The sequence below is a fragment of the Halichoerus grypus genome, chromosome 8, assembly GCF_964656455.1.
Source record: "Halichoerus grypus chromosome 8, mHalGry1.hap1.1, whole genome shotgun sequence".
Taxonomy (NCBI): Eukaryota; Metazoa; Chordata; class Mammalia; order Carnivora; family Phocidae; genus Halichoerus; species Halichoerus grypus.
The window spans coordinates 3,954,752-3,977,830 of NC_135719.1; the positions used below are offsets into that span (position 1 = coordinate 3,954,752).

The window sequence follows — 23,079 nt, forward strand, 5'->3', positions numbered from 1 at the left end:
GATGGCAGGACCGAGAGCTCAGCCTGGCACCTGGGCTGGCATCCGGGGGCTCCGGGCTCAGTGCCGCTGAGCTGACTGTCACCCAGGATCATAGGTACAACTTGTGGAGCCCAGAAACTTCTGCCAAGTTCAGTGATCTGACGTTGGGAGCCCCTAATCCTCTTTCTTGCCCTTCTAAATCAGCTTCCACCTCAAGTAAATTTACAAGATATGCTTTGATTTTTTTTTTTAATGGACGATTAGAATGGAAAATGCGGCAAAAAAAAAAAGCCAAGAACGGTTAAATTTTAATAGCTCCCTTTTCTTATATTTAGAGACAACATGGAAAGGATGGCTAAAAATCACGATCTCGGTTCCAGAAAGAAGAGCTGAAAGAGTATCATGTGTCCACATAAGTATCATAGGCCAAAACTAATGTTGGGACAACAGCCAGGCTATTTGGCCGATACAATATAAGTAGTTAATCCAGAACTGTGTCATTTTTTAGGGTTTTCTGAGCAGCACAGTCCAGGGGTTAAGAACACTGCATCTGGAACCAGACCTCCAGTGTCAGAGCCCATCTCTACCGGCAGTATGACCTTGGGTTAGGTATGTAACCTTTTTTGGCTTCCTCATCTATAAAAGTAGGATAATAATGGAGCCTACCTCTTAGGGATTGCTATGCCTGTTCAGTGAGCTGATCTCTGTGGCGTGCTTAGGGCAGTGCCAAGAGAATCGCCTGTTCATGATCTGAAATTCTACTTTGTTGAGAACTCAGGTGGGCTCTTTGTTTCTAGATACCCTTGCTGACCTTTTGACAATTTCAAGACGATCTGTCTCCACTAACGGATAATCATGTGAAGACATTAAACCCAAAGTCTAATTTTAATACTAAATAAAGATGTTTTCTGATGAGTTACACTTGAAGCAAACTATTAAAAGAGGATTTGCATTAGTATCCCAATTATCCATGTTATTCCGAAATCTTTCAGGTATTTCCTAAAGGTTTCCATAAGGAAAAAAAACATAAAATTCGCCTCCAGGAGAGTCAACTCTACAACCAAATTATCCACAGATAAGCTTCCAGACCCTTTTGTGAGGAAGTACACAGCATCCGCTGTAGCCAGGGAGTGGGAGAGTCTGAGCAGCCAGTGGGAAGGGGTGTTTCCCGACCCAGGGGGGGCTGTTCCTGCTTCCAGGGCTGTGGGTGGCACTGGATGGGCGGCAGACTCCCTGACAAACCCACTGCGGGTCTATCCCAAAGCTCTCTCCCAGTCTCTCTGATCTTTAGGTAATAATATCTGTTACACATGGCTACAGATGAATGAATCTCCTGAGCAACACAAGGCACTTCCTCCCTAGACTCCTGTTGGGAATCTTAAACCAACAAGAAGAACAGCAACAAAGACCCACCGCATTCTGTGCCAGGCACTGTTGTAAGCCTTTTACATATATGCCCTCATTTAATCCCCTCCCAGCAGCTTTAGGAGAAAGCTCCTATATTATCCTAACTTTCACAGCAGAGGAATCCAAGGTGGTGAAGGTCACGAGCTCCTCAGGGACAGGCTGAGGTAACAACACAGTCTCTAGCGCTCGTGCTCTTAACCATATTGACTAGATAGTTTTCTTCTAATGTTCAGTGATATTTTAGCAGAGAAAAATTCTTCAGTTGCTAGAAGGTACTAATAATAAGTGGATCTAAGCAGCCTGCAATACTTTTCAAACTAGACTTGCAACTTCAATCCTATGACAGGAATTTTATAAGAAAAGACAATTGAGTTATGAATAAGTCCCCACTGGCTCTTTGGTGTAAAATGTGTCCTGCTTTTATTTGATTTTATTTTACTTTTTGATGGACGTTTTTGATTTCTGAAGACAGCAGATTTGGCAGATTCCTACAGAATCTGAAATCAGGGACCCAGTAAGAACTTAACACGTTTTCCATGGACTTGTACTGATGTAGAAATTTTTCAAAGATTTTTTTTTCTTACTAAATCACAGAGAGTCTTGGGAGTTCACTAGGCCTTTCAAGAAATGCAAACTTTGATAAAGTTAGTGGGATCGTGAGTGCATAAACCTTCTAAATGACAGTTTTAGCAGCGAGGGATGCGAGTTGGGTTAGGGAGGGTGTTTTCTGTGATGAAAGTTTCAGATGCCCTCTCAAGGCGAGAATTCGTTTCAGAAGCCAGTCTTGGCCAGGTAGAAAACCAATCACATACCTGGAATTCAACATTCTCATCATGGGCACTTTGGCTCCAGTGTGATTTGTAACTTTTCCTTTGGCTAAACACTCCGAGTACATAGATATTAAAGCCCAGCCCAGAGTTGTGGGACTATCAGACACCCAGTTCTCAGATGACACCGTTCTGGGTTGGGAGAAACCTCCTTCTGACATTTGCAGGCTCTGGTCTGTAGCCTCCAGCTACCTTGTCAAACTGGGCAGTGGTGGATAAGCCCAAGGATTCCGGCAAGGCCCGGGGTCTGGCTGAAGCCCCTGCTACTGCTGCCGAGGGCTCTATCGGCCCCGCCGCCCTTCCCCGAACCGCCTGGCCGGAGCCACGGGGCCTGTGTGCAGGCCTGGCCCTCACCAGCAGGTACAGTCCGGGATTAGTCTTAGTGCTATCGCTTCAAGCGCCCCCTGGCCCCCAAGGTGTGACCTTCCCAAGCCTCCTGACTGCCCACCGTCCGCCTGGCTGGGTCCAACAGTGGCCTCACTCTTGTCAGCCCCCTCGATGATGACGGTCCACGTTCCTGCAGCGGGGCCCACCACGGGGCAGACCCAGGTACAGGGCCTGGAGAGGGACAGCAACCACGTCAAGCTCTGAGCAAGCTAATCCTCGAAGGAAGGGACTGGTGAGAGTGAGGTGGTGGGAGGCCCTCTCTCCTGGGGAGCGCGGGAGAAGAAGGCCAGGAAAATAAAAGCCAAGGTTTACTCCACCCTCTGACCTGCTGCCCGCTGCAACACCTAAACGCTTCCCCGGCCCAACACAGCGCGCGCTGTGTCCCTGCCTCCCACCCCCCAGAGGCTCTCTGGCTCCTCCAGGCCCATACAAGGTCTGGCTTCCTGCCGTAGGAGCCCTAACGTCTGCATGAGAAGAGGGATACCAGTGGAGAAGAATGTGGGCATTGGGGTCAGGCAGGATTCCAGATCCCTATTCTGCCATTTAGTAACTGTGACCCCAGGCAAGTAATAAGCTGCCCGGAGCCTCTGCTTTCTTATCTTTAAGTAAGGCTTTAAAAAAACAAAACAAAACTGCAGGGGTAATGCTGTATTCGTCACACTGTTTCTTCTGGGGCACACAGGAAGACCACATTCATCTGCTTCCCGTGCAGTCAGTCGGGTTGGTGCCAGGCCTGGCTCTTGAAAATATCCCACATGATCTTTGCCCAAGCAAGAAAGAAGACTTCATTGTGTTAAGCCCCTGCGTATTTCCTACTCCAGCAGAGCACACAGCCCACCTTTACAGATAAGTAAGTACAACACTTAGCCTGCTTTGCCTCCCGTAAAGTAAGAGGTGAGAGCGCAGACCACTGTAGGGCCATGAGCTGTAAGCGCTGGGTTTGCGGATTCCTCTGGAGACAGAACTAGACCTAGTGACAGGCTAGTTGTAGTGGTGAGGGAATGGAAAAGGCTGTTTGCAGGGATGGTGGAAATGGGGGTAAGGTGTAGGGAAGGTCAGGAGTCCTATTTTAGACACTAACTCCAAGACACCCAAGTGAAAAGACTGAGTCTGGGATTAGGTCTAGGAGTCTGGGAACAGTTTGGCCTAAAGACAGAAAATTGGAAGTCAGCTTATAGTTGGTATTGGAAGATAGGGAAATAAAGGCTCAAAACCTGGCCTAAGGAATCAGCTAGTCAGAGGTCTGCCAAGAGGGTAAATATTAGTTCTCTTCCCTCTTAAGTCCTTCAAGGAAAGAACAGGAACCCTTACTTGCGGATGCTGTACCAACTTTTTTGATACTAATACTCAAATTCTGTAATTGAGAATTATCTCAGACTGGGAGGAGTTAGCCTAAAGTATTAACCCATGAATCCTATAGCTATGGCAGAGTGCTGTTGTACCGTCCCAAAACTGTATGTTCTGACCGCTTCCACATGAGCCTCATTCTGAGGCCTGCTCGAAAAGAGCAAGATGCAAGAGAATTATTTTACAAGATGGATTCATTTGTTCCTTTTTTATTTATAGTGAGAAGGGGGGAAAAGATAAAATTACTTAATAATTTTCTTCCTTGTTCATAAGATCAGTTTGTCTTGCTAACTGTTACCTTGTAAAAATGTACTTTGGGTAATAATACACTTCCACAGATAATTTTATTTCCAGTTCAGTGAAGTAAGCATTCACTGAACCCGTGCTCATGCTCGAGGCCAGGGCCTTGACTGAGTAGCAGGGGGAAGGAATGGCATGACTGGGAACAGAATGTTCTCAAACCCAGTTTCCCTGGCTCAGTGTAGTGTAGCACAACAGAATTCTGACATCTTCAGTATGAGACAGACATCTCAAAGATGACGGCTCTCAATTCTTGTTTAGTAGCCATGGTGTTCAGAGACTGGGAGACAGCACCGGGAACCAGCGGTGCCCCTTGCTGGGTGTGTGACCTGGGACAGACCATTAACCTCACTGGGCCTCAGCTTCCTCACCTGTAGAGCTGGCTGCCACACCTACCATGTAGTTGTTGCAAGATCTGAATAACATGCATACGCAGAAATGTCTCCCAAAGAACTGCAGAACAACAGGGGACGAGTCTAGGACCTGCTTCCCACCCACCCTTAAACACCAAGAAGAGATGTTTCTCAGATTCTCGACAATGACAGCCAGATCCCCAGCGGACGTTCTGAACAGAGCGTATGTTTAGTACCTGAGCTAGACCTCCGGCATGCATCAGTGTTATGTCAGGCATCCAGGAGCATCCAGGAACCACTAAGCCATAAAGCGCAATCACAAAGTAAGGGACAGAATAGAAGAGATAGGCCAGCATCTGCATTGAACAGAGAAATAACATCGTCAGCAACTTCACAGCCTGGCCTGACGAAAAGCACCAAAGACGAACATTTTTATCTCTGAGAATATTAACTCCCGTTTCCTACATGGATCCACACATTCCCATTCTTAAAGAATGAACATTAACTTCAGAAAGACCATGGGCTTCATAACTACTTGACCTGGATTTTAGGGTAAGCAGCAGGATCCTTTAGGTAGGGCTCTTGAAATTGCGTATAAAATCGGCAGAGCTCAGCCGGGCAATCCAAAGCAATCTGGGAACAAAAACGAATTCATTATAAAGTTACAATCACATCTGATTCTCAACGTTTGCTAAGAGGGCTGAGTTCCGGGTTCAGCCACAAGCTGTTTTGCTATTTAACAAAAACTGTGTATCGTAGAAGCTCATCAGTAGAAGGGAAAGAAAAGAAATATTCTACAGATCTACTTGAAGGAGATGAAGAAGTTAACAGTAGAGCAGGAAATAACTAATGCTCTATTCTTGGGTACCTCCTAAGTATCTAGATTTCCACCGGCCAAAACACAGCTCGCAGCTCACGCTAGATTACCAGTTTCACTTTTCCTGGGAATAAATAGCTAGCCAGCTGTTCTGCGGGAAGAAAAGCACATCCCTAGACCAAATTCATCTTACTATGCATTGCAGACTTTAAAAAAACAGCCTCCTCCTCTCTCCAGCGGCTCACGGAGCACAGGGCCTTTGGGGGCAGTAAAGGGTGATCTGAAAGCAGGGTCCTCCTGTGTGAAGCCACATCCGGTGTCCACTTTGAAAGGGAGCGGGGAGCAGAGTTGGTCACAGCAGGCTCCTGGCCACAGAAGAGACACAGTCTCTCTGGCACGTAACCAGCCATGTCCCCTCTGAGTCCCCTCCCTCCTGCATCACTTCTCATGTCTTTGGCCATAAATGCTGTCCCATCTAGATAGCATCTATGAACACGGGCCAGTGGCAGAGTTGGTAAAAAATGGGCCCAAACTTAAAAGCCCATCTGCAAAAGTCCTGCCCACACACACACATCTTTCTGGTGCGCAGAGCGGATACGGCTGTGCAGGAATACAGCCGGGGCTCATTTTTGTTGTTACTGTTGTTCTTTTCGCTTTGGGAATTAGAGCAAACTAACCAAAGAACAGTTTTAAGGACGCCTGGCTGGCTCAGTCGGTAGCGTGTATGACTGTTGATCTCGGGATCATGGGTTCAAGCCCCATGTTGGGCATGGAGATTACTTAGGGAAAAAAAGCAGTTTTAACTGCTTTGTGCTCTGAGCAAAGCCTACGGCTCTGCTTTCTCCTTTACATCCCTTCCCTGTGCCACTCCTCCTATTAGCTGACTCGACTCCAGGAAATTCCTGATTTACTGATGGAGACCGCTCTTAAGACAGCTTCTCGCTCTGAACCCCGCCAGCCGCACAGAGTATATGGTTCAAGGGCCCCAAGACAGTAAGTCAGCTACATCAGTTCACACTTGCCACTCGGCTCCCCAACTGTTGTGCAAGCCGGCAGGCTTAGGAGAGTAATTGTCACTGAGGCTGAATATAGTTACCCATATGATTCTGGCTGCTGAAATTCGTTTCCACTAAGAATAAACCATGAAACTTAGCATTGCAAAGGATCATCCATCAATAAAAATAGTAACCAGCAGGGCATCTGGGTGGCTCAGTCAGTTAAGTGTCTGCCTTCGGCTCAAGTCCCACGTCAGGCTCCTGCTTGATGGGCAGCCTGCTTCTCCCTCACCATTGCTTGTGCTCTCTCTCTCGCACTCTGTCTCTCTCAAATAAATAAATAAATAAATAAAATATTAAGAAAAAAATAGTAACTAGTAACCCCATGTAGTGAACACTTACCACGTATAAGTGTTTGATGTTTATTCTCTTATTTAATCTTCAAAACAGCACCGTAAGATAGGTACTGTTATTTTATAACAGTACCTCAGAAGAAACTGAGGTCAAAGAGGTTAAGTCATTTTTCAAGCCACACAGCTGGTAAATAGCCAGGATCCTAACTCCTTACTCTGGGCCCTTCCTCAATGCCATGTCCCTACTCCGGGGAGCACAACGCAAGCCCTCTGCCAAGTGTCATGGAGGCCTCACCCTTCCCAAAGACATTTACATTTAAATCAGAAACAGCAAAGAAACCAAAAGAATGAGACTCTACTAGCTAATTTTTCAGGCACCCTAACATCGGGGAAGGAAGAGACTTCCAGGTGGGCTTAATCCAAGGAGCTGAAGGAGGTGCATGTGGGAGAGTGGCAGCAAGCAGGGCCGGGTCTCCGGGCTCTAACAGGAGGAATGTTTTGTGAGGGCACTAGGAAGTCTGATTAAATATATGTTTTTCTTTTTTTAATGTTACTTTGATCTGTGATGCTTACCAAGCCTCTAAACAGACAAAATCCAGTTGCCAGGAGGAGACACACGACCAACAATAAATCAAATGGTCTTCTCAGCAGGTCCTTGGCTTGGGCTTCTTGAATGACCTAAAATAAGAGTTTGTAACCATGAGCAGGCCCAGAGTGCCAAAGAAGAATCTGAGATCTACTGACGCCTAAGTGCTATGGTGCTGGATGGGGAGAGAATTCAGCAGACAGGTGATTCATGTCATAAACCACTAGCCGCCTAACTTACGAAAATCATGTCCCGCCTCCTCTCTGCTTCCACTTTGCTCCTCTGTGAGATTGGGCTGGGTCATCCTGAAGGGCCCTTCGAGCTCTAAGAGTCATATTTTTTTTTCTTGCAATAGGAGTTTTGTGATTATAAATGTAAGATATGTTCATTTTAAAAGGTAAACCATAAACCCAACCCACTATTAAGAGTCACTATGTTTTTCCAGAGCTATCTATCATCTATCTGATCTACATTTATTTTTTACAAAATTAAGACTTTACATATAGCCAATTGTGTATTTGTTCTTTGGACCCTCAACAGCTACCTATATTACAAGCACTTTCCCACATTATTAAAAACTCTTCTAAAACGTAGTATCATGTGGAAGGACCATATTTCAGCCACTCTCACAGTGTTGGACATTTGGGCATTTGCACTGTTAATGTGATGGTGAGCAGTTCTGCACAAAGATCTTTGACCGCATCTCTCTGATGACCTTCTGAGGACAGGGCCTTCGACGTGGGATTACTAGGCTAAGGGGTTAAATTTGCTAAGGTTGATAACACCGCCAAATTGCCTTGCAGAGCAAGTCTGGATTTGTGTTCCTATCAGCACTGTGTGACCATGTCCATTTCTCCCTGGCCATCACTGTTTGAACATTTTAAAAATGATAACAGTTTCCTGTGTCTCACGGCATGAACAGTGTTGACACACTGACGCGGAGACTTTTTTAAAAGCCGTGGAGCCCAGGACGATGGGTACCGTTTGCTTTTTCTTCTTAACAACCACCTCGTTCCTCAAAAGGATGTCAGTGCGTCACCCCGAGTGTGCGTCACCCCGAGTGTGCACAGCGGGTGTCTCATTGTTTACAAATGAGGTGTTTGTAAATTACAATGCATTTTAAGGAATTCTGTAAATCTTAGAGTCAACTGAATAATCATGTTCTGATGATCTCTAGTAATTCGTATTTCCATATATCACTTTGCTTAAAGGATCTTGCTTAAGGATCTGTTACCTATAAAAGGAAGAGAAACTTAGATGTTACTAGCTTAGAAATAAAGACCTTAACAGAGTACCTGCCCAGCCAGCACTGCTTCACCTTGACCACCTTGGCTGTGAATGGAAGGGAAGTGTCTCGGAAGACGTCCCGTAGCCAGTCTTCGTGTGCCTGGATCCCTTGGTACATTAGACCCTGAGGCTGTGTGTGCTACCCCGAACAGCAGGATCCCTCCAGCCTCCCCTTGGAAAGGCCCTGGCATCTCGGCAAGAGCTACCCAAATGCTCAAACACCAGGCCGTTAACAGCCCCAGACAAACCACACACTCCACACCCTGAACAGGCTCTGTTGGGAACAGTGTGACCCAGGGCACAGGAAGGTCCAGAAAGCACAGCCTGGCCGGTTGAAGCAGATGTATTCAGACAGAAACAGACCATCTCTGCCACTGTAACTAAGGTGTGACCAATGCACAGAATCAACGCAGTCAAACGGTCTGCCCCAGACCTCCAGTGCCCGGAGGCACAGTTTGATCCAGTAGCCGGGAGATGTGAGTGCACCCCGTGAGTTTGGGAACAGGTTACAGTTAACATAATAAAATCACCTTTGAGGGATAATTATAATTTTCTGATGGCTGATTATAGATTCTGAAACCAGCCCAGACAGGAAGACAAGTATATGGTATGCTTAAGAAAAAAGCAGGGCAAATGCGGGTTCCATACTTCCCTATTTAAAAGAGAGAGAGAGAAAGTCAAACATTTGCCAAAAAGCATCTCTAAACACCAATAACATTGAGGACACCCACCTCAAGTCATTTAACACGGTGCTGTGGACCAGACCATATTCTTCATGAGACCAGATAAAACAGGTCAATTTAAAACTATGAGGTGCGCATTACCAGGCATGTCCTAGCTACCCTATTTTTAAAGAATATTTAATATAATACCCTGATTGTTTGCACACATAAATGATAACCTCTTTCACGTTAGCTTTCAAGAGCCTTAGTTCTCAAATACATTTATCGAATGTGTCAAGAGTTACGTATGATACAAAAAGTTGTAAGAAATATTTGCACACCACAGATAGCCGCAGACACAAATTACCCCCTCTAGATCCTAAATGTCAGGAATCGCTGATTGTCTCATCGTTCAGCGTACACTTCTGAACGTTGCTCAAAAGCATTTTTTAACAGGTGAAATGACGGAGGGGAAAAGGAAGGATTCTGCATAATCGCTTTTCAGTAAGCTTGGAATAACAACCAAGACAGCTTCTCTATTTACAAACACGCCCCATTGTTTCAGAAGAGGAAAGTGAATGTTAAGATAAAGTTTCTTACCCACAATGTTTCCTGGCACAAAAACAACAATGCTCATGATAATAGATCCAACCCAATAGAGGCCAATAGTTCTATAACTCTCCCTGCAACGAAAAAATGTCAGCTTAGTGCACTCGTCTTAGAATACTGTTAGCAAAAGATGGTCCACGTGATTAGCATTATCCTAAGTAGTGAAGTGTACGAATCGCAACTTACTGAATCGATAGTAATCAATCAACCCTAAGGGGCCCTAGTGATCAAATTTCATTTCCATCTGTGATACATTATAGAACCCTCTTTGTGTCCTTTGAATAGGAATTATGCTTGCTGCCCTGATCATCTGTTAAAGTACAACACGGTCAATCACAGTCCAAGGAGTCCTGCATTTCACTGTGTCCTATGAAACTCACAGCAGGAAAGGAAAAAGACGGTTCAAAACAGAAGGGAAACTGGACCCATATTTTAAAGCATCGTAAGTATGAGTAACAGGATGTGAAATGGACTTTCCCTGGTGTCAGAATTGTGGCTGGAGTCCTAGCGATGAAGATCATAAGTGCCACCTAGCCCGTGTCCTAACGGGGCAGCTGGACACGGACCCCGAATCTTCATAGGCGAGGTTGACAAAAAGCTCTTTCAGCTGGTAACCCTGCTACCCCACCTCCATAAGGGGCCATGAGAGATCACAGGGAGATTCTCTGAAGGGAAACGGAGGTGGACCTTTCTGCCTTGCCCCACCTCCCAAGCCAAGAGCTGCCACTTCCCAAGAGGCCAGTTCACAATGACTGGGACTGTCAGCAGGAGGACAAACAAGAATCTTCTTCCACAGCAGAACTTCTCTAATAGAGCCAAAGAAACTCCAACCCACTCCTGGCCGCCTCCAAGCAGTCCAGGCATTCTCCGAAATACCTGACGTGTGCCCTGGAGGCTTGGGAACATTCATGAAGAGATAGGCTAGGACCTGAAAGAGTCCCAAACTCAGCTGGAGCTGTCCTTGAGCTCATGACTGAGGGGGCAGGGGCATAGGGCAAGGAGTTGGTCATGCTGAATTTCCACCCATCTGGGGCAAGAATGCATCATTCTCTCCAACCTGGAGCCACGGGAAGGCCTGGGAAGGTAGCTGGGCTTGAAAGGATCCTGCCACAAAGGGTACACGTTCTGGGTGACAGGGACACGAGCAGAAAGCCGCCGTGGGTGTCCCAGCAAGGGCGGGGAAGTCCCACGAACTCAGCCAGCAAGAGCACTGCTCACGCCAGGCCTCTGTGCCACACACAGTCTCCTGGGGTAGGGGTCTCCGAAGAGCCCACGCCTGGGCTCCACACGACAGTCCTGGCATAGCGGAACTGAGGGCACCGATCCCCAGAAACCAGAAATCGTCATGTAAGACTCTGCCCCCCCTTTCTTTAGCCCCACGTGCATCCCCGAGGATCCAGCTGCAGACGAGACTGTCCTTCTTGGACAACAGAGTCAGAAGCATAAGGGGTCTGCCCAAGCTGTCCCCATGGCAGGGGATCGTCCAAAGGGGACATGTTCAAAAGGCAGCGGTGCCAAGAAAGGAACTTGTGTTGACTACGTCTAACTCGTGTCCGTGGAGCGTATCTTCACGTGCGTGTGTAGCTGTTTGTGCCCTGCCCCTCTGTCTGCTTTCCTTACATACGTGCGTATCGGCTGCTAGGCTGGCAAAGGGACACACCCGGCGGACGGACTGACTTACTCCCACGCTATGGCCGCCACCATCACCAGATACATCAGATAATGAGCAGAGCCGTCCCAGTAGCAGATCATGTGCCCGTACGCAGTGTTCAGATACGGTTCACCCTAAGGAAAGAGTAAAAGAGGAGTCTACTTTAAATAGGACTCAAACATCTCCACCCAGGACACCAGACCTGTATTTCAAGTAAAATGGAACAGCAGAGCTGGCTTGTGTTCGTCTGCTAAGATAAACCTAGGCTCAGTCCCATACAAGAATCCCGTATAAACTGGAGCCGCCGTCGCCAGAGTCTGCCGTGGGATGGCCCCGAGCCTGCCTGGCCATCCTCTGGGTGACGCACGTGGACAGTGACGCCAGGCAGGTGGAATCATGGGCAACCGTGGTTGCACGGCTAATGCACCGAGGCCGAGTCAAATCTGGGACCAAAGGTGCGTCGGCTCTGGCCGGAGGGGGTGGCCAGAGAAGACTCTGCCCGCCACAGACACCAGCTGCCCTGCGTCATTCGCCTGCGTGCTGATCCCCAGGCTTGTTGGGCTGAGGCTGAGGAAGGCACATCTTGCCCACACCCAGGCACACAGACAGACAGACGGACAGGCACCCCACCCCCTCGACCTTCCCAGGCACCCTACGGGACCCACAACTCACTCCACTCTACAGATGAGGAAACAGGGCTCCAAGGGGTCACAGGACCGGCCTAAGGTCACATAGCGAATTCCTAGCACGGAGCATACCATCAAGAAAAGCCACACTTCTCCTGAGAAATTAATTTTATGAACATGAGATTTTATGACGCACTACATTTCCCTCTTCCAGACGGCTCCCGGAAAGTCACAGTCTAATTTGCAGGGGGGTTAATGTCATTCTGACGCCCCCTCGTTCTTTCTCCTCGCTCCCACGTTCATGCTCTCCTGCCTTGTGTCCCCCCGAGACGCCCTCAGTCCTGTCGGCAGCGGCCAAGAGGGGGCCCCGCTGGAGCCCCACGCTCCCGGGGCAGGGACTGCTCTGTCACCACTCCCCACGCGTCTGATGGCATGAGGACCGTGGAGCAGGTGGGAGTGCCTCGGCAGCTGGACTTGCGTGCCCGCGTCCCTTCTCTCCGACATGCTATGACTGGACAAAGCAATGCCATGTCACGACTTCATGGTCATGCCTATGCACCTGGCCCTCGGAGCCGGCCTCACCTGGTGGCTTGATGGGTGTCTTTAACTGGACGGCCCTTTGAGGGCCCTCCAAACGCCCCTGAACTCCTTCCACTTCTCAGCTTCTGCCCTCCGCCGAGCCCCGCCCGGCCTCCCGATGAACCGTGACAGCACCCAGCCCGCCTGGCTCAAAGCCACAGGGCCATTTTTGTCACTCCTCTCTCCTCTGCGGTCTGCGGGCAAGTCTGGTCAATTCTCTCTCTCTGAGGTCACTGCGGGCCACCCTCCCTGTCCGTACATGGCCCTGTTCAAGCCCTCAGTGCCCCTCACGGAGCCAGTCCCACACGGTCTCTCTGTCTCCCTCTCTTTCCAATCCACCTGCCAGATGAAGACTCATGGGCCTGGCTCCTAACGCATCTCTTCCACTCAAAAGCCTCCCAAAGCTGGTGGCCGCCCGCAGGCCCGGCCCCACCTCCCCTACCTGGCAGCCAGGCGCCCAGAACCTGGCCCTGCAAACCTTCCCAGAGCGACACCCCATCCCACCTTCTCACGCCTCACCGCTTGACACCCTCAACACCTCAACCTCTGCGCCCTTTCAGCAGCCACCTCCTCCCCAAGAGCTCCCCACTCTTTGGACTCAGAGGTCCCAGGCTCTCCAGCTGTTCCGTCTGCCTCTTGGCCTCACAATCCGCTTCAGGGACTCTTCTGGCCACGGCCTCCAGAGGTCCACTCACTCCACCCTCAGCCATCTTCTCTCGCCCCCTTCTCCCGAGCAAGACTTCAGGTACCATCTATACTCAGATGGCCCCCAAATTTCCCCGTCAGGAATGGTCCTCAGAGCTCAAGACCTGCAAAGCCCTGCCAACTGGGACATCTGCCAGATGTCCGTCCACCACCTGAAACCCCACATGTCCCCAAATGAACCCAGCACCATCCCTGCACACCCGCACCCCGGGCTGACCACGGGGAGACACCTGCCTTTTCTCACCACCACGCCCTTGATCAAGCCGTCCCTTCTCCTTGGAATGCCCTCCACCCTCCTCGTCTATCTGGAAAATGTTTACCTTCCAATGTCATTGCCATTTGAAAAAATGCTAGAGCAGTGTCACGAATTCAGTGAGGACTCCCCTGACTGCTTCCAGACCCAGTTCTTCCCTGTGTACGGGCTGACCTTGTTTTAGCGCCCTTCACTTTACTGTGCACTGCAGACATTGTGTTTTTTACAAACTGAAGGTTTGTGGCAACCCTGCGTTAAGCAAGTCTCTCGGGGCCGTTTTTCCAACAGCATTTACTCGCTGTGTGTCTCTGGGTCGCATTTGGGTAATCCTGGCGATATTTCAAGCTTTTCCATTATTATTCTATTTGTGATGGTGATCTGGGACCGGTGATCTCTGATGTTACTACTGTGACTGTTTGGGGGGCCCCACGAACTGCACCCATATAAGATGGCGATTGTTGGGTGTGGTCTGACTGCTTCGCCTACCTGCATCCCTCCCTCCCTCTCTCTCCCTGTCCTCGGCAAACTCCACTGTTGTCTTATTTTAAGAAACTGCCACAGCCACCCCAAACCCTCAGCAGCCACCATCCTGATCAGTCAGCAGCCGGCGACATCACGGTAAAGACCCTCCACCAGCAAGAAGATGAGGACTCGTTGAAAGCTCAGATAATAATCAGGTTTTTAGCAAGAAAGTATTTTAATATTAAGGTATATACGGTTTTTAGACACAATGCTATTGTACACTTCATAGACTACCGTATAGTGTAAATACAACTTTTCGGTGCATCGGGAAGCCAAAAACTTCATGTGGCTTGCTTTATTGTGATATTTGCTTTATTGCAACGGTCTGGGACCGAACCCGCACTATCTCCACAGGGTGCCCATACCCTGTGCCCAACTCCTGTCTGCGGGACTGAATTCCCCTGTCATCCCTCTAGTTTAATAACACCACCATTCTCCCAAAAGCAAGAAGCAAGAGGTCTTCTTGGACCTTACCCTCCCCATCACCCCCAGCTAATCCCTGAGTCCTACCCACTCCAACCACTCAAAGCCTCTGAAATTCGTCCCTCCTCCCTACCTCCTGTGCTTGGCTCTGCCTAGGCCATCCTCAAGCCCTTGCTGGCCCTGCAAAAGCCTCCTGACTTGAGTCCCAGCTCTCAGCCCAGACACTCCCCTTCAAGCCCATCGTTCCCAGAGCTGACTGCATGTTCCCTAACTCAAATTCTTCCTTCGAATGTGAGATAAAATCCAAACTCCCTTTGCTTAACATATGAAGCTCGCCGTTACTTGAAACACAGATGAAAACTGTACTTTCCTGTGTGACCTTGAGTAAGTTACTTAACCTCTGGGGCTGGATTCATCACACCACTAAAACAGGGAAAGAGGACTAGCTCTCTCAAGGGCAGGTAGCACTATAATATGACAGCGAGGGAAGGATCATCGCCATCAAATGGCTTCATTAAGTGTCTCAGTGTTCTCTAACACACGTAAGACCGACCTGGACTTTCGGATATACTAATGTTTTAATAATAAAACACCAAATACTAAATTCCTTTAGAGTATCTCATTTATATTAAATACAAGCAAAGGAAAAAGGTAGTGGACCAGGTGTGAGGGAGGAGGTATCAGACGAAGATGCTGAAAAGAAGTGTCTCCCATGATCAAATCCTAACTTTCTGCTTCACTTTCCACATGAATAAACCACCTACGTCTGTGGCAGTAAAAGAAATACCACGGATCTTACCACCTTACACTAAATGTAGGGATTTCATCTTTCTGAGCAATGGGACTTGGGGTGCTGACCCTTCGGCATAAGGCTTACAGTCACTAAGCGATCCCATACCTCTCTCAAGTAGTACGTCATGAACCCGTCAATGATTCCATCCTGTTCCAAGCCTATGATGAGGTTCACCACGCTGGTAAATCCGAAAACTGCATACACTAGAGCAAAGGAAGAAGTAGTTATTTATTTATTTATATTTTTGTAAATTAATCTCTACGCCCAATGTGGGGCTTGAACCCACAACCTCCAAGATCAAGAGTCACATGCCCCACTGACTGAGCCAGCCAGGCGCCCCAAGAAAGCAATAGTTTAAAAAGCAGGAGCTCAGGAGGCAATGACTAAGAGCTTGGCATTCACCAAAAATGGTGACTTGGTCGTCATCTTTTCCAGAAGACACTGGGCACTGTGAAGATGGACTAACAGAAGGACCCTCGCCGTTGTTACGGATCTCCGTGTCATTGCCCGAGTGCCCTCTCCAAGGGGACACCCACCAGGGGGACAGAACGACACGCTCACCCACTAACTGAGCCACGGGATCCTACCAGATCACCCCATCCATCCTCCACAACCTACCAGTGGCTGCCCGGGGCCATACCAGCATCCCACCTGCAGCCAGCTCGTCTGATGTTTGCCCTAGTCCACACTGAAGAGCCTAAAGACGGATGATGACTGATGGGCAAGTTGTAAGAAGAAAGGCCAGTGATTTTTAAAATGGGTACAAGACGGCACAATTGCATACGAAAGAAGCCCAGCCACAACGTCTCAGAGAATCTCACTCAGGTTGTGAGAATCTCCTAAACAGGCTTAAAGCTACCAGCAACACACAGCTACAGAATGATACGTTTTACATGGCAAAAGATCAACTTAGGGCATGTTAGTTTATCAATAAGGATGCATTTTCAAGCTGTACCCCATCAGAAGCCATGTGGCGGGCACGGGTAGGACAAGAATTCGAAGGTGGACAGAAGAACAGCCATGATAAAATGGGGAGGTTACTTCCCAGAGAAGGGAAGCCAGCCTTGCCAGGTCTGCAGCCAAGCCCCAGCGTTCACATCTTCCCCAGGATGCAAGGCCCGCGAGTGCCCTGCCCTACAGACCCTGCCTTCCCGCGCCTTCCAGGTCTGTGCTCCAGACCTTGCTGTCAGGATCAGCCCCCGAAGGTCCCCCAGGAAAGAAAGCGCTCAGCATCTGTCACTGAGGCTGACGGGAGTGTTGGATGCTGGGTCCAAGGCGACAAGCCCCGGCCCCAGGGCTGCAGTGTGCTCAAGCTAGGACATAGACGAGAACAGAGGGCTGAGGGTGTAGGAACAAGGGTGCTCAATCCTGGGGAATTGGGAGAGACCCAAGTCAGCTAAGCATGGACTCCATGGAATGGGGTGGAAAGACAGCAGCAGGAGACCACTCTCGAAACCTAGGCTGGGGTCAGAGCAAAGACAGGTGGTGTGGGGCCAGAGAAATGATGTGGGCCTTGAACTCAGACAGGTCCAACTCATCTACCCACTGGCTGTCCAACCTTAGGCAAGTCACATGATTTACCTAAGCTTCAGGGTCCTTTATATGCAAGTTGGGAGAAATTAGTTACTTACAATTCTTCTTTCCCTCCCCACCTTTGCCAAGATCCACGGTGGGCAGAGAATATTCCCCATGCCATTGATGATGAACTCAGCCACACGACTTCCTTTGGCCACTGGAGTGTGCATGGAAGTGACAGTGGCCAACTCCAAGTCTCCTCTGCCATGAGAAGGGCCCACCATGGGGAGCTGCTGGTCCAAGAACAAGGAGACACATGGGACAGCTCTGAATATGACCCGCAGCCCGATGCACAACAGTCCTAGCTAACCTGCAGACCCGTGAGCGTGGGCACTAAATGTTTGTACCCAAGACTGGAAGTACCCGAAGTGTGGGTACAGAAGACAGGCATAAACAAAATGGAGTATGACTCAGCCATAAACAAAGAAGGAAATCCTGCCATTTCCAACAACCTGGGTGGACTCTGAGGGCATTGTGCTAAGCGAGATGAGTCAGCAGAGAAAGACCGAGACTGTGTGATCTCACTCCGGGACGTGGAAGCCAAACAAGCTGAACTCATAGAAACAGAGGCTGGAACGGTGGTTGCAGGGCCGGTGAGTGGGGGACACGGGGAGACGCTGGGCAAAGGGTACAAACTTCCAGTTGTAAGATGAGTAAGTTGACAGCGTGGTGACCGCGGTGAACAAGACTGCACTGTACCCTAAATGTTCTCACCACACGCCATAGAAAGGTAATTCTGTGAGGTGAGGGACCCTACGGCGAACAACCTCATTGTGGCCACCATCTCACGGTGCAGCCGTGTATCATGTCGTCACGGGGTAGACCTTACGCCTGCCCGGTGTCAGACGTCAATTACGTCTCCGTAAAGCTGCAGAAACGTGGGAAATGTCTGTTGCTGCGGCAGGACACCGAGGTCTGGGGGCGTCTGATACGCAGCGTCGCTAAAGCAGAAACTGAACGAGTAAAGGCGCAGCCCAGCTCCCGGCAGGGGACGCGCTTGAAGGCGGGGACGGCTTTGCTGGGGGCAGCGTGGTGCAAAGAAGAGCGTGGCTTCGGGGGTCAGTGCCGTTCTCACTATATGACCTTGACCACGTGTCTTAACGGCTCCGAGCCAGCTTCTTCATCTATAAGGGGAGGGCATCTGTTGCGAGGATTAAATAAGCTAATACTTCGAAGTGCTCGGGGCCACACCAGGCACACTGTAAGTGCTTGATCAGGGGTGTTTTCACTTACGTAATGCACGTGTGTACTTTTCAGGCACTGTTTAAATATTTGACTAATATCATTGAATGTTTGTAGCAACCCTCCATGGGGAGCACTGTTTTCCTCAGTGGACCAAGACACTGTTCAGCTCAGTTCCACGCCAGGTGGAGGGGGCGGCAAGAAGCAAGGCAAAGGCAAGCACAGGAAGGAGCCGCTGCAAGAGCCGAGGGCAGAGGTCAGAGCACGGCTGGGGGTGGGGGTGGGGGTGAGGAACAGAGGGGCCTCCTGCTTGGCCCTGGCCGTGACTTTCCGCCATGATCCCTGCTGGGAAAGGGTGGGCTCCATGGCTCAGAGGAGGTGTTCATCTGGAGGGGAGGATTGCGTTGCCCTGGAACACTCCTCTGTTTCCTGCCACTTCCCCAGTGGGGCTCAGGGTACGGGAGACAGACTCCTTCTTTGTGGGGGAAGCGTGATGAAGGCGAAGGCCCAAGAGCTGTACTGCGAGGTGGACACCAACCGTTTCCCTCGCATGGAGACGTACCATAGAACAGTGGGTCCCGGGGTGGTTTTCTTTTGACCAGGACACGAGCCAGCAGGGCTACCAGGAGCAAGATGAGGCCAGCAACCCCTACAATTGTCCAGGAACTGCAACGACCAGAACAGGGAGGTGGTCACTTATCGAAATAAACATGTTGATGCATGGAATTTCCTGGCTATTGAATGCATTCGCCCCCACCTCTGCCTCTGCATCCAGTTCCAGTGCTGTGGGCTTAGCCAGGTTTCTCTGCAGTGCTTTGGCCCCCGCGGGCCACCCGTGTGACTTTCAGGGACTGGAACCACCAGCTCCTCGCTCTTCCCAGCCTGCCCACCTGCACCCTCCACCCCATCCCAGCCCACCCTGAAGATGGCCCCAGCCTCACTGCCTCTGCGTCCACCCCCCACGCCCGCTCCTCCCAGTCCCGTTCCCCAGTGACTGACAGGCCTAACCACCAAATCTGCCACCTCCCTCAGAGCCAGCCAGAAACCTTCGGACTGAGCTCCAGGGAGCACAGAAGAGTCACAGCTACACACACCTGCCAGGAGGACCAGGAGGAAGGGCCCCAGGATGTGTATAATCAAAGGGGCCAGAGGATGAGGCCAATCCAAGGAAGGAAGAGTTGGGCCAGAGCTGCGGCCAGAAGGAAGCCAGCTCCACACACCCGGGGCAGCAAGCCAGAGTCCAACCCTGCGCCTGGAAGGTAAGGTGAGGCTAGGGTGGGCACGGGAAAAGGACCCGATACCAAGGAGACCAGGGGCCAAGGCCCCTTCCCAGTGGGACAGCAGTAGGGCGTGAGCCTCGGTTGAGTTAGCAGTCAAGACACCTAGAGTCTAGGACCTACTCTGCTCCTGCCTAACTGGGCGACCTGAGCAAAGTTCTGTCATTTCATCATCTGTTTATTAACTAATTTTAAAACATATTAAGGATAAAATGTTTTATGCACCACCATGTGCCAGGCACTGTGGATGAATGGAGGACGTCCCTGTCTCCACGGAGGGTCCTATCTCAATGGACTCCGAGCTCTCTCACCCAGGAGGTCACCTCTAGACCTACAGAGATTCTCTCTCACACCTACAGCACCGAGCAGGGCTTGCAGTCCTAGACCAAGGGCCCCGCGGCCCTCTCCAGCAGCCTGCTACACCGCAGCCTCAACAGCCCTGCAGAGCTGCCACAAACAGCACTCCTCGGCCAAAACCCCCACACCACAGCAGCCCGGCAAGGGGCTTTTGGATCACCTCTGCCATATGCCCTGGGACTTCTGGAAAGTACCTTTCTCAGTCACAGATTCCACAACCTAACAATACCTACTGACAGCTGAGGGACAAACTCATGCTGAAGTTCACTCCACTCACCTGCAGCTGGAATGGTTGTTAGAAATCTGCCCCCAATGTAAGACGGGTCAGTGAGGAAGTGGGAAGAGATCCATCCAACCTGCAGGTAGATGGGCCCCCAGGAGACTGGTCACAGGTGCAGGAGAGCTGTATCTCTAGCACCTGGCCCAGGCCCCACAAAGAGTCAGGGAATGGGCTCTGGGCATCAGGAGCACCCAGATTTCCAAATGCCACCCTCGACCTCCAGAATCAAATACTTTGGGGTGAGGCATGGGAATATGCAACTTTTTTCAAGATACCTGGATGAGTATGACAAAGTCTGCCTGAGGACTTCTGTTAGGATAATAAGAATTGATGAATGGATGAAGGAGGGAAAGAGGGGAAAAGAAGCCAGGAAGGAGAAATGGATGGATGAATGGATGGATGGTGGATAATGAATGAATGGACAGATGATGGATCATGGATGGTGGATGGTGATTGAATGGATGGGTGGATGGATGGACAGATGGATGGTGTATAGATGGATGATTGGTGGTGGATGGACAGATGGATGGATGGTGGATGAATGGATGGATGAATGGATAGATGATGGATGGTGGATGGCAAATGAATGGATGGATGGATGGATGAATGGATAGATGATGAATGGTGGATAGTGAAAGAACGGATGGATGGTGGATGGAAGGATGATGGATGGTGGATGACGGATGGATATATGGTGGATGGATGGATGGATGATGGATGGTAAATGAATGGATGAATGAATGGATGATGGATGGTGAATGATGGATGGATGACAGATGGTGGATGGATGGATGGATTACACACTTCTATGATAAGAATGAGGATGACTGTGTCAACGTCCAGTTAAGATGCTGAAATAGGACATTTCTAGTGTGGCACATCAGTGGATCCTGTAGGGATAAGCTAAAGGAGCAGAGGATGGAAGAGGAGGCTGATATGGGTCAGGAACATGATACTGGACTGAAGCATCCATGAAAAGGGAAGAGGTTAGGTGTGCTATGTAAGCTGACAAGCATTTTAATCACATTCTGAGGCAGGTGGTAGCCAGGAAGTAACCCCCATCCCTGCTCCTACAAGGGCCTGTGCTTACGGCTGGCACATCACGCAGCTGGTGCTCTTCTGGAGTATGAGAGCAGCGTAAATTGGTTCACCTGTGTGCTCTCACGCTCGCCACCTGGGGGAGGAGCAAAGAACGGAGAGAAACTGGGGCAGCAGATCCTGTGTGTATCCCAGTGACCACCAAGTGCAGAACCTGCTCAGAACAGGGAGAGAAGGATCCAGCAGGGACTTGGGGGGTGGGGGGGAGGGGGTAAGGGCTGAGACACACCCAAGGGTGAAAACGTTGCTAGTCTTGGAATGGGGGGGTTACTGATGCCCTTCCATGAAGGGGACACCTACTCAAAGGGGATGTGTATGGGTGAGCATGAGTAGAGAAAGTGTGTGTGTGTGTGAGAGAGAGAGAGAGAGGATGAGACTGAGAGATCCCAACTCTTTCCTGACTCCATAATCTGCCTTGCTTTTTCTGGTTTTCAGGCTTTTGTAAAAGGCCTGGTGGGAAGGAAGCTTCAACTAATCCAACTGATTCAAACCTAACTGAAGGCCCGCTAGCACAAGGCCCTGTGCTGGGCCAGACAATGCCACGGGGAGCTGTGGCCGGGGAAGGTGAGTCCTGACCACAGGAAAGTAACTCTCGTGGCAGAAGTGTGATCCCAGGGGGCTAGGTGGATGGAGAGATTACGGGTGCTTGGAGGGAGGTTTTGGAAAAGGAAGAGGCGGCATTGATGGAAGGCCATCAAGTTAGGTATGGCTTCAACAGTCGGGTCAGAGAGGAAAGCCTCCTGGTCAGAGCGTACTGCGTGAGCCAGGGCAAGGAGGCAGGACGTTAAGGAGCATCCAAGGGCTGGGCAGGGAGGCTCCTGGGGGAGGCTCTGCCAGGGCCCGGGGTGGGGAACTGCAGGGAGGAAACAGATGTTAGCCCAGCACTGGGGCCAGCGTGGAAGGGGTCGGTGGGAGCGGGGAGTGGAGAAAGAAGACAGAGCCAGAGGCCACTGGGAGTTTAACCTGCAGGGGGATGGGAAGAATAACTGGAACCAATTATTCAAAACTCTGCAGGGCTTAGCACTGTGCTCAATAATACACGGCAATACATAATTCAGTGTGTGCTCAGTAAATGCCATCACCATCCTGCCAGGGGCTGAGGCCGAAATCTCAGAGTCATCCTCAAACCCTCTCTAGGACATGCAGACCTTCAGTAAGCTGCACTGCGCTTCCTCCCAAATACCCCTGCGCCCCGCCACTGCACCCCTCTGCTCCCACTGCTCCCCGTTCCCCTACGTGGAAGGTTCTGTCCCCACCTCTTCCTGTGGCCACCTCCTGCACAAGTCACCTCCTCCAAGAAGCTTCCCCTGACCACCAGTCCCCTTCCCTCATATCACCCCATTTTTCTTTATTGATGTCTGTCTCAACACTCGCTTCCCCAGCCTTTCCTGGCTTGTCCGTGGCCATATCCCCAACCGTTGGAACGGTGTCAAGCACAGAATATGTACTCAATAAATATTTGTTGAACTGCGCATGATGCCACTGTAGGAATGCAGGGTCTCCTGGGCACTGTGTTCGCAGACACGTGACATTTGCTGCCCAGAGCTGCTGCTTCCAGGGGATGCACCCCGAGACTGGGTCAGACCAAGGGCCTCACTGCCAGTGCCCAGGGAGCGCTCCGTATGGATGGGGGCCATCTGGATAAGGCTGTCAGCAAGTGGTGGCCCCAGCAGAGAGAGAGAGGGAGAAGGAAGTCACCGCCCTGGAGGCAGACACTCATCCTCAGCCCGAAGGTCTGGAGGGGGTTTGCCGCGTGCAGACTGATGCAATTTCCTCAGCACCAACTGCTGTGGGAAGCCTAATAGGTTAGCGTCCTCGTCCCCACGGACAGCAGGGAGCACCAGCAGGC

The 23,079-nt window shown here is 50.2% G+C and overlaps 1 protein-coding gene and 1 long non-coding RNA gene across 6 annotated transcripts in view; one reads left to right on the top strand and one right to left on the bottom strand.

Moving 5' to 3' along the window:
• The window catches only part of TM6SF1 (transmembrane 6 superfamily member 1), a 29,510-nt gene that overhangs the window by 5,502 nt on the left and 929 nt on the right, over positions 1-23,079 (bottom strand). For 2 of the 5 annotated variants that reach the window (XM_036067124.2, XM_036067122.2), the window contains exons 2-9: positions 18,781-18,884; positions 15,567-15,664; positions 11,591-11,694; positions 9,901-9,983; positions 9,169-9,290; positions 7,339-7,443; positions 5,141-5,233; positions 4,837-4,956 (exon numbers count right to left, since the gene is read on the bottom strand). In XM_036067124.2, coding sequence (XP_035923017.1) covers positions 4,837-4,956; positions 5,141-5,233; positions 7,339-7,443; positions 9,169-9,290; positions 9,901-9,983; positions 11,591-11,694; positions 15,567-15,664; positions 18,781-18,884 — 829 coding nt within the window. Of the gene's footprint in view, positions 1-3,232; positions 3,361-4,140; positions 4,701-4,836; positions 4,957-5,140; positions 5,234-7,338; positions 7,444-9,168; positions 9,291-9,900; positions 9,984-11,590; positions 11,695-15,566; positions 15,665-18,780; positions 18,885-23,079 lie in introns of those variants that run through there. The other 3 variants (XM_036067128.2, XM_036067126.2, XM_036067134.2) reach the window with 3 other exon arrangements.
• On the top strand, positions 1,249-22,697 carry LOC118519581 (uncharacterized). The gene is made up of 6 exons (XR_013450244.1): positions 1,249-1,415; positions 2,381-3,450; positions 10,195-17,629; positions 18,336-18,474; positions 19,251-19,477; positions 21,666-22,697. It is a non-coding gene; the product is annotated as an uncharacterized LOC118519581 (long non-coding RNA).